Source organism: Pogona vitticeps, chromosome 3, assembly GCF_051106095.1.
Source record: "Pogona vitticeps strain Pit_001003342236 chromosome 3, PviZW2.1, whole genome shotgun sequence".
Taxonomy (NCBI): Eukaryota; Metazoa; Chordata; class Lepidosauria; order Squamata; family Agamidae; genus Pogona; species Pogona vitticeps.
In genome coordinates this window covers 173,638,917-173,652,327 of record NC_135785.1, presented here as the reverse complement: position 1 = coordinate 173,652,327, position 13,411 = coordinate 173,638,917, and the positions used below count along the sequence as shown (strand labels likewise).

The 13,411-nt window shown below is 39.6% G+C and overlaps 1 protein-coding gene across 5 annotated transcripts in view; it reads right to left on the bottom strand.

Moving 5' to 3' along the window:
- Positions 1 to 13,411, bottom strand: part of VWA3B (von Willebrand factor A domain containing 3B) — an 81,951-nt gene that overhangs the window by 13,610 nt on the left and 54,930 nt on the right. For 4 of the 5 annotated variants that reach the window (XM_072994449.2, XM_072994450.2, XM_072994452.2 and 1 more), the window contains 8 exons: positions 12,855 to 12,982; positions 11,083 to 11,258; positions 9,319 to 9,411; positions 7,696 to 7,735; positions 7,429 to 7,585; positions 5,305 to 5,423; positions 1,916 to 1,966; positions 1,096 to 1,315 (listed from right to left, as the gene is read on the bottom strand). In XM_072994449.2, coding sequence (XP_072850550.2) covers positions 1,096 to 1,315; positions 1,916 to 1,966; positions 5,305 to 5,423; positions 7,429 to 7,585; positions 7,696 to 7,735; positions 9,319 to 9,411; positions 11,083 to 11,258; positions 12,855 to 12,982 — 984 coding nt within the window. The remainder of the gene's footprint in view (positions 1 to 1,095; positions 1,316 to 1,915; positions 1,967 to 5,304; positions 5,424 to 7,428; positions 7,586 to 7,695; positions 7,736 to 9,318; positions 9,412 to 11,082; positions 11,259 to 12,854; positions 12,983 to 13,411) is intronic. The other variant, XM_072994453.2, reaches the window with a different exon arrangement.

Below are 13,411 nucleotides of genomic sequence, written 5' to 3'. Positions count from 1 at the left end.
TAATACATTGAATGCTTACTGGGAAATAAATTCCATTCAATTAAATGTGTGCAGAATTTTGGAGTAAATTCCACAACTAAGTAAATGTGTTCAGGATAGTACGTGTGTTTAAAGCCTTTCCCATTTGAATATAAACAATTCCCTGTTCAAGAGTAGCAAAAACAAGAGCTTTATTTTGTGTGTGTGTGTGTGTGTGTGTGTGTGTGTGTGTGTGTGTGTGTGTGTGTGTGTGTGTGTGTGTGTGTGTGTGTGTGTGTGTGTGTGTGTGTGTGTGTGTGTGTGTGTGTGTGTGTGTGTGTGTGTGTGTGTGAGATATCTGAAGACATACCTTGTTAGAAATCACACGGATGACAGGCATCCTGTCCAACATCACTGAAATATGCCAATATTCTACTTCCCAATAGTAATAATTGCATGCCATCTAGTCCATTTTGACTTATGGCAACCCTTTTCCAGGGTTTTCCAGGTAGAGAGTACTCAGATTCCTAAACCACTGAACCATCCAGCCAGCTTTGCCTACTTGCCAAACACCTCATTAAACAAAAAAGGAGGAGGAGGAGGAAAAGGAGGAGGAGAAACCCTATTAGCATTTTAATAATACTCTTCTCAATAATTTTTTGTTTCTCTGACTGAATGGTTGATTTAGCATAATCCTACTTGGCAGAAGTTTTCATTTATCAACTGTCCATTTCAATTACAGATTACATCAGTCAATCAATGCACACAGCATCATTTCCTCTCAAAATAAAAGGTGCCCATTTCCTTTGATTGAATGGCATTTAAAGTCAATCCAATTGCTGGCTGATTTTAAGTTACAATCTGTTAAATACATTTTGAAATCCCTTTCTTTTTTAAAACATACATATAAACCCTCACTGTTATCTGGACCAGGGCCATCACTCACCAGGATGGAGTTTAAACTTTCTCGCAACCTGTTTTTATTATAAAATCCCAGCATAGTCTCAGGATGCCCTTCCACAACTTGGGGACCTTCAGATACGTTGGGCTACAACTAAGCCCCCAATCAATCATGCAGTCCAATATATACAGAGGTCACCAGTTTCATAGGCGGTGGCGGTGGTTATCAGCACCTACCTCTTTAGGGGGACTGATCCGAAGTGGGCAGATTCTCTGGGGTTCCTCTCTAGAGGCTTGCTGAAGTTCAATGGCTTGTTGTAGGTATGTTAGTCCCATCAAAATCTCATCTTCCAATAACATCACATCCTCGTAGGCAACGGGCCAACCTGCATTTTCTAAAACTTCTAGCAAAGATTCCTTATGTTCCACATATGATACTGGCTGATCCTGTCCAAATCTAAGAACAAAGTTATTGCATTTGGCTTCTGATCCCCATATCATGTCAACTACATGCGCTATGGGCTCCCAGATCCAGCACTCAAAAAGGTTTGCAGTAAGTATAGGGCACCTACATCACTGCAATTTTGGGGCCACTGGAAAAGCAAAAAGCAGCCTCCTTTAAACAGCAATCGGTGGAAGACACAGCTCTTTTGGACTGCAGCTACTAGAATCCTACAGCTGGGAGAGCCAGTGCTGTTCTGGCATTGGGATTCTGGGAGCTGTAGTCCAAAAAAGGTCCTGTGATGCAATATATATATATATCCCAAACTTCACAGCATCTTTAAAACAGATTAGACTGATTAATGGAAGTCACCGAATTAGCCACAACAGAACCTGCCCATTCAGAACTGATATACCACTGAATACCAATTATGCCAACATGTTCCAGATTTTTTAATTTTGGGTTAGAAAAGTGGGAGGCATCTTATACATGGGGGCGTCTTATACACAGAAAATACAGTATTTCCCAAGGAGTTCAGCATTATGGCTCTCTTTCTGTCAGCATTTTTATAAAGTGAAAACCTTGAGTTGGAAAGCTAAGAAGGCCACCTCTTACTTCTCTTTATCCTCTTCAGGTAATGCTCTCCAAATAATTTGATCCAGGCGCCTGTAAATGGAAGCACAAACATTTCCAAGAGTGAAGTCAGCGCCCATCATATTAACATGATACTGAATAAAATGAGAGGCCCTGAACTAAAAGGAAACTGAAACAATTGACATTCTGAGAGGATACAAGTGTGAAGCTGTCTTTGTCTGCCCACCATGAAGTACAAAGCTACTTCCTGAAAACAAAGGTCACTCATCTTCCAAAGTAACAGCATATTAATTTCTGAAACACTGAAGCTTGATAAGGCATGAAAAATGAGCAAGCAGAGGGAACTGATTCCCCATCTGATTTATACACTGTTCTAGAGGATCCATTCATGCTTTACACCAGTGTTTCAACTGGAAGTGGGGCCATCAACCACTCCGCCTCTGCAAAACAACAACAGATGAGTCTCCCACTTGCCTAGGAAGGTCCTTGAATTGCAGCCAGTAGTTCCTAAAAATCTCATCCAACTTGGTGCCCTCTGAATGGATTGGGCTTCTACTCCCATTATCCCAAGTCAACGCAACTGGAAGACATGGGAGTACTAGCCTAGCATTTCTGGAAGATACCAGATTGGATAAGGCTGACAAAGACATTTGAAACATAGCATTTTGTAGCTATAGCCACTAAAATACATCAATAACTCATTTCATGTTATATAAAGGCTCACATGGAAATAAATGGATCAAGCAGCACGGGCACTCCTATTCAAGTTCTTTCCTCTCCATGAGGGTTGTGTGTGATACCACACACAAATTATTGAACCTCTCTAAAGGTCAAACCTACACTGTGTGAGTGGTTTGTTCCAGATAGGATCCTGGCTATGGCACCCAGAATACCTTCCAAATAAACAAGACATGCTAACATGCAGAATACTTAACGGAATTAACTTTTGAGGCTGCCTTATACTGAGGAAGGCTACGATTCTTGAGTCCTAATATTATCCATTCTGAGTGGCAAAGTTCCTGCTCTCCAATCCTGCAGGGAGAGATTTTTGAATTGCCTGCTGAATACTCAGCCAGATACACCAGAATGGAAATTGGGACCCCTTGCACAGAAGACACATATTCTGCCTCCAGCCTTCCTCCTCCGAATCCATCTTGCTGACAGCAAATTGGTGTCTACTAACAGAGATTGCCTTAACTTTAACAGCTGCTGAGCAAATACAGCCATGCAACAGGTTAATTAGCAAGTTCTAGTCATTCAATAGGAATTCCAAGGAAGGGATATGAAGAATCACAACCTGCAGAATAAAAGCTTTCTGGTGGTTTGTTTCTGCACAGAAATTCTGGTTAGGTGCCAAAGCCCACAGATGCAGTAACACTTCCCCTGATGGAATTTGGCAGAAGCTCTGGACTAAACCCATCTCTCTTTGAACCACAGATGTGCCCCTTTGGCAGGGCGCAGCTAGAGTTACCAAAACATGCCAGAGGCTCTTATGCATTCAGGGGCATAAACACTTCAGGATAATTTGTGTCTCACATACTCAAAACCCTTAATTTATTCACAAGCATAAAAATTTGAGAATGCTGGGTTCTTTGTTTCTGATAGGCACAGACTGTCGGTTAAGCACCTCCTCGTATTCCTATGCCTGTAATTACTCCACATAATAATTATTTCCAGTTTCAAGATCTCTTTTTTTGTGGGGAGGGGTCATTTATCACCCAACAGAAACTTATTTTCCTTTTAGAAATCATTGTGATCACTGTATTTTGCTTCTGCTGCGTTTTATGCTAACACCATTTAGATTATCAATCAGGAAAGCAGAAGTTTATGTCATGCACTGTGTGTGTATGTGTGTGTGTGTTATAAAGCTTTTGTGGGTAAATAAAAATTGCACAATTTAGCAGGTGCCAAATGGGTTTTTAACCAATCCCACTTCAGAAACTTGTGCTGCTACCCGTGTAAATTTGATTCCCAGAAATAGAACACACCAAACATGGCATAGCAGACAAGTCTGAACAAATGTAGCATTGAAATTCAGAGTTATTGCTTGGTCATTCATAAACTACTCCATACTGAGACTTGGCGTCTTCATATTTCATCATCTTGAGATCTCAGTAGGGAAAATTGCAACTGTTTCAAAAATATGCAATTTTAGGGCAGGAAGATGAGCTAATCTATAAAACTACCCCACAAGGTAATTTGAATAATCTCCTAAAAGGGATACTGGCTCTGTTCAGTTAATAGAAATCTATTTGACCTTATTATTGTGAGATGCAGACTTTGCAATGAAAGAAAAAACATTTCTCACTGTGAAACTGAGATTTCAAAACTAAGGGAGGAAGTCATATATGAATAATGAATAGGTATTACTATTTATAAACAGTAAATTAATCTCATACAATGTCTATTAATGTCCTGACCTTGCAAATGCCTTTTAACAAAGCATTTCACTTGCATGCTTATATCACATTCTGGTTTTAGCCAAGTTCAATGAGAGCACTGTCACTGAAAAAAATATACAGTGGTGCCTCACTTAGCGCCATGAATCCATGCAGGAAAAAACGTTGCTAAGTGATTTCATCGCTAAACGGATTTTAAAAAGCCCATAGAAACGCATTAAAACACCATTAATGCATTCCTATGGGCTTAAAAACTAACCCTAAGCGAAAATTCTCCATAGGGGCGGCCATTTTCGGTGCCTCTAAAGTGAGGCAGCACAGCGGGCGGCCATTTTGTTTTTCCAGCAGCCATTTTGAAACTGCCGATCAGCTGGCCGAAAATGGGGGCTTTGCGATGATCGATTCCCTGCGATCATCGCAAAGCGAATTTTCCCCATAGGGACCATCGCTTTTGCAATCGCTTAAATCCCTTCGCTAAGCAATTTCTTCACTATGCGGAGCGATCGCTAAGCGAGGCACCACTGTATTCTGATTGGCTTATTCCATGAAATGGGACCACAGCTGGGAGATACTGGCTGTTCAATTACTCCTCCCCTCCCCTTTTTCTCCCTCCACTCTCCTCTCAGTGTGTCCTGCCATACTATTTCCTATGGACGATGGAGTTTTCCCACAAATAATTCATCCCATCACTCTTTGGGCCTGTTCACACATACCATTTGTTTTTGCTTAAGAGGGGATTCTGTTGCCCATTGATTGAGATCAGTTCAGCACATCCACATGACATTACTAGAGTCTCAACTCAATTCCACCTACTTCTCTTTCCCTGGATTTTTCTAGTTCTGTTTCTTGCATCTGTTCCTTCCTCTTGAACAGCCCAGTGTCAGTGGGCAGACTGAACAACCAAAACTTGCCCTGACATAAGGTGTGATGTCGAGGTGTTTTCTTTGGCACAGAGCAGGGCTGCCTCTCTAAATGGGGGTGGGTGTTTTTTTCCCCGCTGACCAGACTTGCCTTTCATATATTTTTATTGCTTCTTTCAGCTTCTTCTTATAGGCATCGAGATCCACTGCCTGAGGATTAATCAGCGTGACAAATTTCTTATCATTGCTCACATGAGCAAAAGGGAGAACCTGCAGCATAAGAAAAGAAGGAAATATTCAAAACATAATATTCCAAATACATACAGTGACAGAATCAAAGTAGGCTGAGCAATAAAATAGCAAAACATTATAACCTTCACTACCATCACAACTCACACACACACACAAATGTAGCATAAATGTAGTACAGTATATGCTGTCCTTTCATAAAATTCATAGAATGGTTTTCAACTTCAAAAAAATCAGTAAAAAACGCCATGTAACTAGAAATAATTGTACATTAAAGACAATAAAACCAAGCACCACAAAACAATAACAATGTCCTAGAAGATCTTAAAAAATCAGAAAATAAAAATAATTACCTAACGCTAACATGACTATAAAGTGGTCACCATTTGAGCCTCTCTGGGAAAGTAAACTTTGGTAATCACCACCACCAAGGCCTTGGTAGCCACCTGCCAAACTGCAAAAGATTGGAGTACCTACAGAAGTCCCTCCACTGAATAACTTAAAGTACCACCATGTCTTAGAATGTTGCCAGATATAGCTTTGATTTGTGTAAAAACCGTGGGCAGTAGATAACAGCTCTGTTGTATTCTAACATTGTTCTGAGAAGGAACATTGAGGAAAGTAGCAGAGTGGTGAACAGAAAGCGGACGAGACAAGGAAAAATAGGCTTTAGCCAGTAAGGTTTAATTGAGATTTGGCAACAGAGGACAGCAAAACCAGCTTCCAGAACTATGAAAGTGATTGCCACCTTCTAATCCACAGCTGCATGATATTTGTAATTAAATTAGAATTATTTCTGTGTGGTCTGTATGCTTGATATTTAGCTAATAATAATTAATTAAATTTAATTAATACACTGAGGTTCTAAAGTCAAGTAAACATCACACATTTATTTATTTGCCTCCTGAGTGACTGCAATTGTTCCCAATCCTTACTATAAAAACCTGAGGTAAGAAAAAACAGTCTTCTTTCTTAAGCATTTTCAAGGCAGTGACATTATATTCTCTCTCATAGCCAAAATGTCCCCTTGGACTGACATTGTGTTATTCCAAGGAAAGCAAAATGGCATCTACCAGCACAGATAAATCAGAAGAAGATTTAGTATGTCTGCCTATACACCATGCTCTCAACTGTTTACCTGCAGATGGGGCTATGCAATGGAGGAAAATATCAGCCCAGAATTTATTTTATCAGTCCTTCAAGCAGCTACAAGTACTTGATTTTTCAGAGAATAATGACAGTATCAGGACTGCCATATGTTCTGTATAATTAAACTGAAACTCCTATTAAATGTTTAATTTTGGCAGCATCGAAACACATACACACACACAACATTTAGAGAAATTTTCAAAAATGAAAATGTTAAGTTAGAAAGGTCCATGTACTCTCCCCACTGTCTTTTATCAGCCCTCATCATATAGTCAAATATCACTGGCTATGTAGCATCTTGGCATCATCTTATTCACTATAAGCCCCGTGGCACAGTGGTTAAATTGCAGTACTGCAGTCAAGACTCTATTCATCACCTGAATTCGATCTTGACAGGTTCAGGTAGCTGCCTCAAGGCTGAATCAGTCTTCCATCCTTCCAAGTCTGGTAAAATGAATACCCAGGTTGCTGGGGGGGGGGGGAGTTGTTGTTTGCAGAATTATGTTGTAAACCACCAGAGAGTGCTCTAGGACTATGGGGCGGTATATAAGTTGAAACAACAAGGAACAACAACATTATGTGATCCTTAACTGTCTGAGGTTACAGACAGTTGAGAAAACAAATCACAACAAAGCAAAAGCAGATGGCGAAAATAGTGGCAACCTGATATGATATGTTTGGAAGAATATTCTCATGAATAATTTTTGTTTAGAACCTCCCGTGGTTGCTTTTGACCCCAAAATCAAGGAGTTATTCAATAGAGCTCTAAGTGTGTATTATGACTGGAACAATTGAGAATACAATTAGTTGAAACACTTGAATCCAGGAACAGTTGTAAAGCCAGAGTTTGCCCAGAAACAGTATAAAAGAGACTTACATCATCAAATACTTTTGAGACAACATGCTTGTCTAGAATTGGAATGTATTTCGTTGTGCGCGGAACAGCTGTTGGAGCTAAGGCATCCATTATAGTGAGTCGCCTAGCAACTAATCCATAAGTCTTTAGCCAATGAGCTGAAGAGATATCTAAAAGGCTTTTTTAAAAGAAAGAGGGTAAGACAATGAGACACATTGATCAACTCAATTATGCATGTGTATATATATTTATATCAACCAGGGTGTCTCTCATCTTATATATACTTACCATTTATCGATCTTTTTGTCATCTTTTTGTGTCTTCTGCTCTGTGAGGGAAATTAAAAGAAACAAGGTTATTATAGAGTTTTGCACATGGCAGTAGTGAAAGACAGCACTCAGAACACATCGTACTGCGGGCATATCTCAGCAGAATGGAACCAGAAAGAGAACCAGCATAAAAATTAGTCAAAAACTGAAAATAAGCAGACAGGAAGGCATGTGGACAGCCTGAGACGACAAGGCCAAAACCATGAGAGGCAGAACAAGTGGGCTGCTGGGTTGGGGAGACTATATTGGAACCTTGGGAGGATATTACACACCTTGTTCAGCCTTATCTCTTTGCTATATTGAGTAACTCCTGACAAAGGGCAACAGAATATAAATGAGCAGAAAGGGAGAGAGAGGAAGAGACAGAAAGAGAGATTTTGGCATGGCCATATACTGTAAACCAGGGAAGGGCAACTGTGTCAATGAGAAAAAATGTTTTATTCCATCTAGCATAATAGTGATGGATTGTGGGAATAATAATAATAATAATAATAATAATAATAATAATAATAATAATAATAATAATAATAATAATAATAATAATAATAATAATAATAATAATAATAATAATATAAAGCAAAAGCAAAGCAAAGTGTGCTGCTTATATACCGCCCCATAGTGCTTCAAGCACTCTCTGGGCGGTTTACAAGTTAATTATGCACACTACACATTGCCCCCCCCAATGAGCTGGGTACTTATTTTACCAATCTCGGAAGGATAGAAGGCTGAGTCAACCTTGAGCCAACTACCTGGGATTGAACCCCAGGTCATGAGCACAGTTTTGGCTGCAGTACAGCGGTTTAACCACTGCGCCACGAAGCTTATATAATGTATAATGTTGTTGTTAATTTGTTTTCTCGAAGGCTTTCACAGTAAAGATCCAATGGTTGTTGTGGGTTTTCCAGGCTTTTTTGGATGTGTTCTTAAGGTTTTTTTTCACCAGTCTCTGTGGCCAGCATCTTCAGAGGACAGGAGTCAGAACTCTGTCTGTACTCTGTTGCAGTTTGTTGAATAGTTGAGTATTTATAGCTGTGGGATCACCTTTTGTCCTTTTCAGGAGACCGGGTGATTATGGTGACCAGAGTGTTTTTGTTGTGGGTGTATTGTTGTGATAAGGGGGGAGAGATGATCTGTCACTGTGATTGATGGGTGTCGTTAGCTGGTCTTTTATGAGCAGTGATCACTGGTCCTTGTGGTTGAGTAGAGTTCGTTGATCTTTTGCAGGCTGTATTTTTCAGTGCTGGGAGCCAGGCTTTGTTGAGTTTTTGATTTTCTTCTCTTTTGTTGAAGCTATGCTGTTTTTTGTGGATTTCAATGGCTTCCCTGTGCAGTCTAACATAATGATTGCTGGTATTGTCCAGTACTTCTGTGTTTTGAAATAGAATTTCATGTCCAGTTTGTTTTAGGGTATGTTCAGCTACTGCCAATTTTTCCGGTCGTTTTAGTCTGCAATGTCTCTCATGTTCTTTGAGAACAGAGAGGATCATGTGTGCAAAGGAGAATGATAGCCTAAGAGTCAGTAAAAAGTAGTTTAAAATGCAAGAGTATAGAAAAAAATTATTATCCTCCCTACACAGCTTACCTTTTCTTTCAGGTGAACCTCTTCCATTTTGACTTTGTTCAGAAGGTTTTGCTGCATACCGTAAAGTTCTAAGCATGCTACTCTTTGTTTGTTCTGTAGAAAGATTTTCACACACAGAGAGAGAGAGTGAGTGAAATCCAAATGAATGGTGGTAAATTGAAAAAAATGCTCAGATTTTCAAGATGTCAAGTTGCTTTTAATACTTACAGCCTTCTAAGCAGAAAGGGACCTCAGTCTGATTCCATGGGAAAACATACAGTTTCCAGAATTCAGTTTCTATAGTCTTCCAAATGCACTGGCTTAAATCCAGCTCCTAGTCCCAACTGGAGTAGATCCACTGAACCAATGGGGTTTATTCTATCCTTTGACATAGCACTGAGCAACTGATGCGATGGGTATTTTCTAGTTGCAGCTAGCAGTTCTGGATTAGTATTTTCCTTTGGGCTTTATATATTTTTCAAGCACGTTAGCTATATATTATAATTCTCAGTTAAAGATGTTACAAGTTTCAGAGTAGAGCAGGGATAGCACTCAAAAGCTTTGAATTTGTACCTCAAACTGTTTGTTACAACATTTGCGCTCCAGGATAAGAGAACTCTAGCTTTTTGGAACTGAATCATATGACAAAAGGACGACTGATCTTGAGACACAAAGTGAAAGGGATCTTCGGAAGGGATGACCCCCACCACTCGCTTTCACAAGGCATTGCGCAGGGTTTCCATTATTACTTCCCCAATGCCATTTTTGCGGAAATAAAATGGTGGAAGAAATAGCAGGAAGGTTACCAATGAAAACAGAAAGGAAATTTTTTTTCTACATTATTTTGGCAAAGCAATTGCCAATGGCACGATAGCAATCTCATCTGAGAGCTGTTCCTACATTACTTATATAGTTAGATTCAACATGAAGCGTGGAAAGTGATCAGCTCCGTTCTCTTCACAGCCCTTTTTCCTTGCCTTGCCTTTCCTATATAGAAAATGATACTTCTAAAGAAAAGAGGTCCCTGTTCACATGAAGGCTCTCCCCACAAGGAAGACCTTGTGTCCAAAGATTATTTGCTCATGTGGAGATACTCCACAGGAAGAGGGACCATTACTCTTCAGACTCATCGCCTTGAGGAAAACAATAATGGACGAAGTATGATGAACATCCCCACTTGGCATATTGAATTCAGGTAGTCCAATCACTGTCTGGATAGGGCTCTGGCTGTACCCCACAAATTTTATATACATTTATTTTGAATCAATTGTTAAAAATCAGAAAGTCTGGATTTCAGGTGAACTCTTAACAAAGATTTATCTAGGAATAAGCCCCATTGAATTCAGTGGGATCTACTTCCAAGTGTCCATCAACAGGAAATTTCCAGCTAAGAAAGACCTCTTTTATAGTTTAGTCCAAGCAAGCATAAAAGTCCCAGCTAAGAGAAAGCAAAGTGTATATAACATTCTCCAGGTAGCAGCTTAATTTGAGGGAGGAAGGATCAAGCATTTTAAGCAGAATTATACTCATTAAGGAAAAGGAACCACCACAATAATCAGAGGAACATGAGAAACTGTTTAGCCATGATTAAGTTACATTGATCCAGGCCTTTTAAACAAAATCCCCCCCTCTGTTTTTCTTCTCTTGCCATGGTAGACTGAAATTCACAGGACTTAAATCTAGTGCATCATTGGTGTTAAATATAGTGATATAGGAAGCAACTTGGGTCCAGTACGTATTAGAAATGGGACATTTTTACTCAGTAGTTTTCATAATCACTTTTACCTGCATATAAAACTGTCTTCTTTCTGGTTGGGCTTTCAGATCGTGCCTGACATCCATCCATACCAAGCTGTGGTGAAGCTGATGCAGGTTCTTCAGAGGCACAGTATGGCCTATCGGGAGATGGGGGATTCAGCCCCTCAACTTGTGGGACTACAATGAAAGCCTGTCTGCGATGTCTGTTTAAGAAACAGACAAGTCACCATCTGTGCAAAAGTGCACCCACCCACATCGGGGAGAAAATATTCTGAGAAGTGTGAAATCCCAACACACACAGCTCATGTTTGTATTTGGTATGATTTTGGTGGGAAAATGTACATGATGCTCAGAAAAAGGCGAAAAAATCTATGTGAATTAACATCACAAGAAGAATTATCGGCTTCAGAGAAAGCACATAATAAGTGAACACAAATAAACCCCTTTGGAGCCCAAGGAATCTGACTTTACTATGTTCTGGTGGGAGCATCCTTCCTGGCATTGTCTTTCCATGTATTTCAGGGTCAAATATATGGTCAGAGAAATGCATTTTTCCTGTTCTCACATGGTTCTCTCTTAAGCAATTTGATTTGCTTTGTTATACATGAAAAAGTTGTTGTTTACATTCCAGGTATAATCCCAATGACACATGTGCTACTCCTTTCAATGTGTTTTCACAATTATGCCTCTTTTGCTTCCTTAGGAAACATTCCCAGAAACAGATTTCTCTGAATGTGTGCTTTGGCCATCAGTCTTGAGGCAGTTCCAACTTGGAACACACCAAACGTTAACAAAACAGTGGGGTACATGCGCACATGTGCACATGAACCAAAATGCCTCAGTGAACAGGACAACTGAGGGCAGATACACATGCACATTTTTATTATTTGGACATGGGGCTTTCTGCTTTTTGGCAGCAGAATCCTTTGACTGGTTGAACAAGAAAACCTTTTTGTACCACTCCTCAAGCTACATATTAATATATGTGGTGCCCTGGAAAATAGCAGCCCGTGAAAAATTAACCAAGTAGCAGACGGTCTCACAGAATACATCAAGGGGGGAAAAACGTAGAAAACTGGAGGGAATAAGAATATGAACTTAACAATAATGTATTTATAGACAGGAACATCAAATTGAGCTCTAAATTGAAGACTTCTTCGTATTTTGCTACACGACTTTTTTATTCTTTACTGTTTTACAATGTGGATACTGAATAAAGGTAAAGTTTCCCCTTGACAATTTGTCCAGTCGTGTCTGACTCTAGGGGGTGCTCATCTCCGTTTCCAACCCACAGAGCTAGTGTTTTGTCCGAAGACAATCTTCCATGGTTATGTGGCCACCACGACTAGACACGGAACACTGTTACCTTCCCACTGTGGTGGTAGCTATTTATCTACTCGCATTTTGCATGCTTTTGAACCGTTAGGTTGGCGGGACCTGGGACAAGCGACGGGAGCTCACTCCGATGCATGGATTCGATCTTACGACTGCTGGTCTTCTGACCTTGCAGCACAGAGGCTTCTGCGGTTTAACCCGCAACGCCACCACGTCCCTTTTGGATACTGAATAAGTAACAGATGATAACAGGGACAGAAGCAACAGTCTTTCTGATTTTATTCCCCTTAATAAAAAAGGAGGAATTGTATTTCAGTAGCATTAATATTTTCCCCAAACCTTTTCCATTCAAAATAAAACACCTCTGTTCGTATGTCAGACGTTTTCATCCTCACGTTCACTCAAGACAAAACATGTAATAGGCAAAGTGTGATGTAAAAAGGGAAGCCTGTCTGTATACATACTTATCGTGAAGTTCTTTTGCTCCATCAAACAAGTCCGTCAATACATTGTCAGTGCGAAATGTCTGTATTTTCTTCAGCTCCCTTTCTCCTTTTTCAATCTCTTTTCTAAGCAGATATATATCCTCACACTGTCAAAATGAAAAATAATCGGTCACTTAAATAAAATTTTACAACTGAAATAAACCGGTTGTAAACCAGATAATAAACTTGAGCTAATATTTTTGAAAGAAAGGGGTTTATTTTCAGAGCGTGTCAAACCTTGGTTCGTTGAAGTGCTTCCTAAATCTTATTTTTGTATTTTTGGTGTTTATTTCATCTTAAGCTATTTTTTGCTGTTCATTAAATTTTTACATCTAATTCTGCATCTTGGTATCAACACTGAAGCACCTCATCCAAATGCAGTTTGGATCAACTTAAGAGTTCACTGAAACAAACATGCCAAATTGGAAAGTCCTTAGTTGAAAATGGATGACTTTTAACTGTTAATGAAACAACTGATTTAACAACCCAATGCGGTGACAAATCTTGGAACTACATTTTCTGCTAAATTTGGCAGT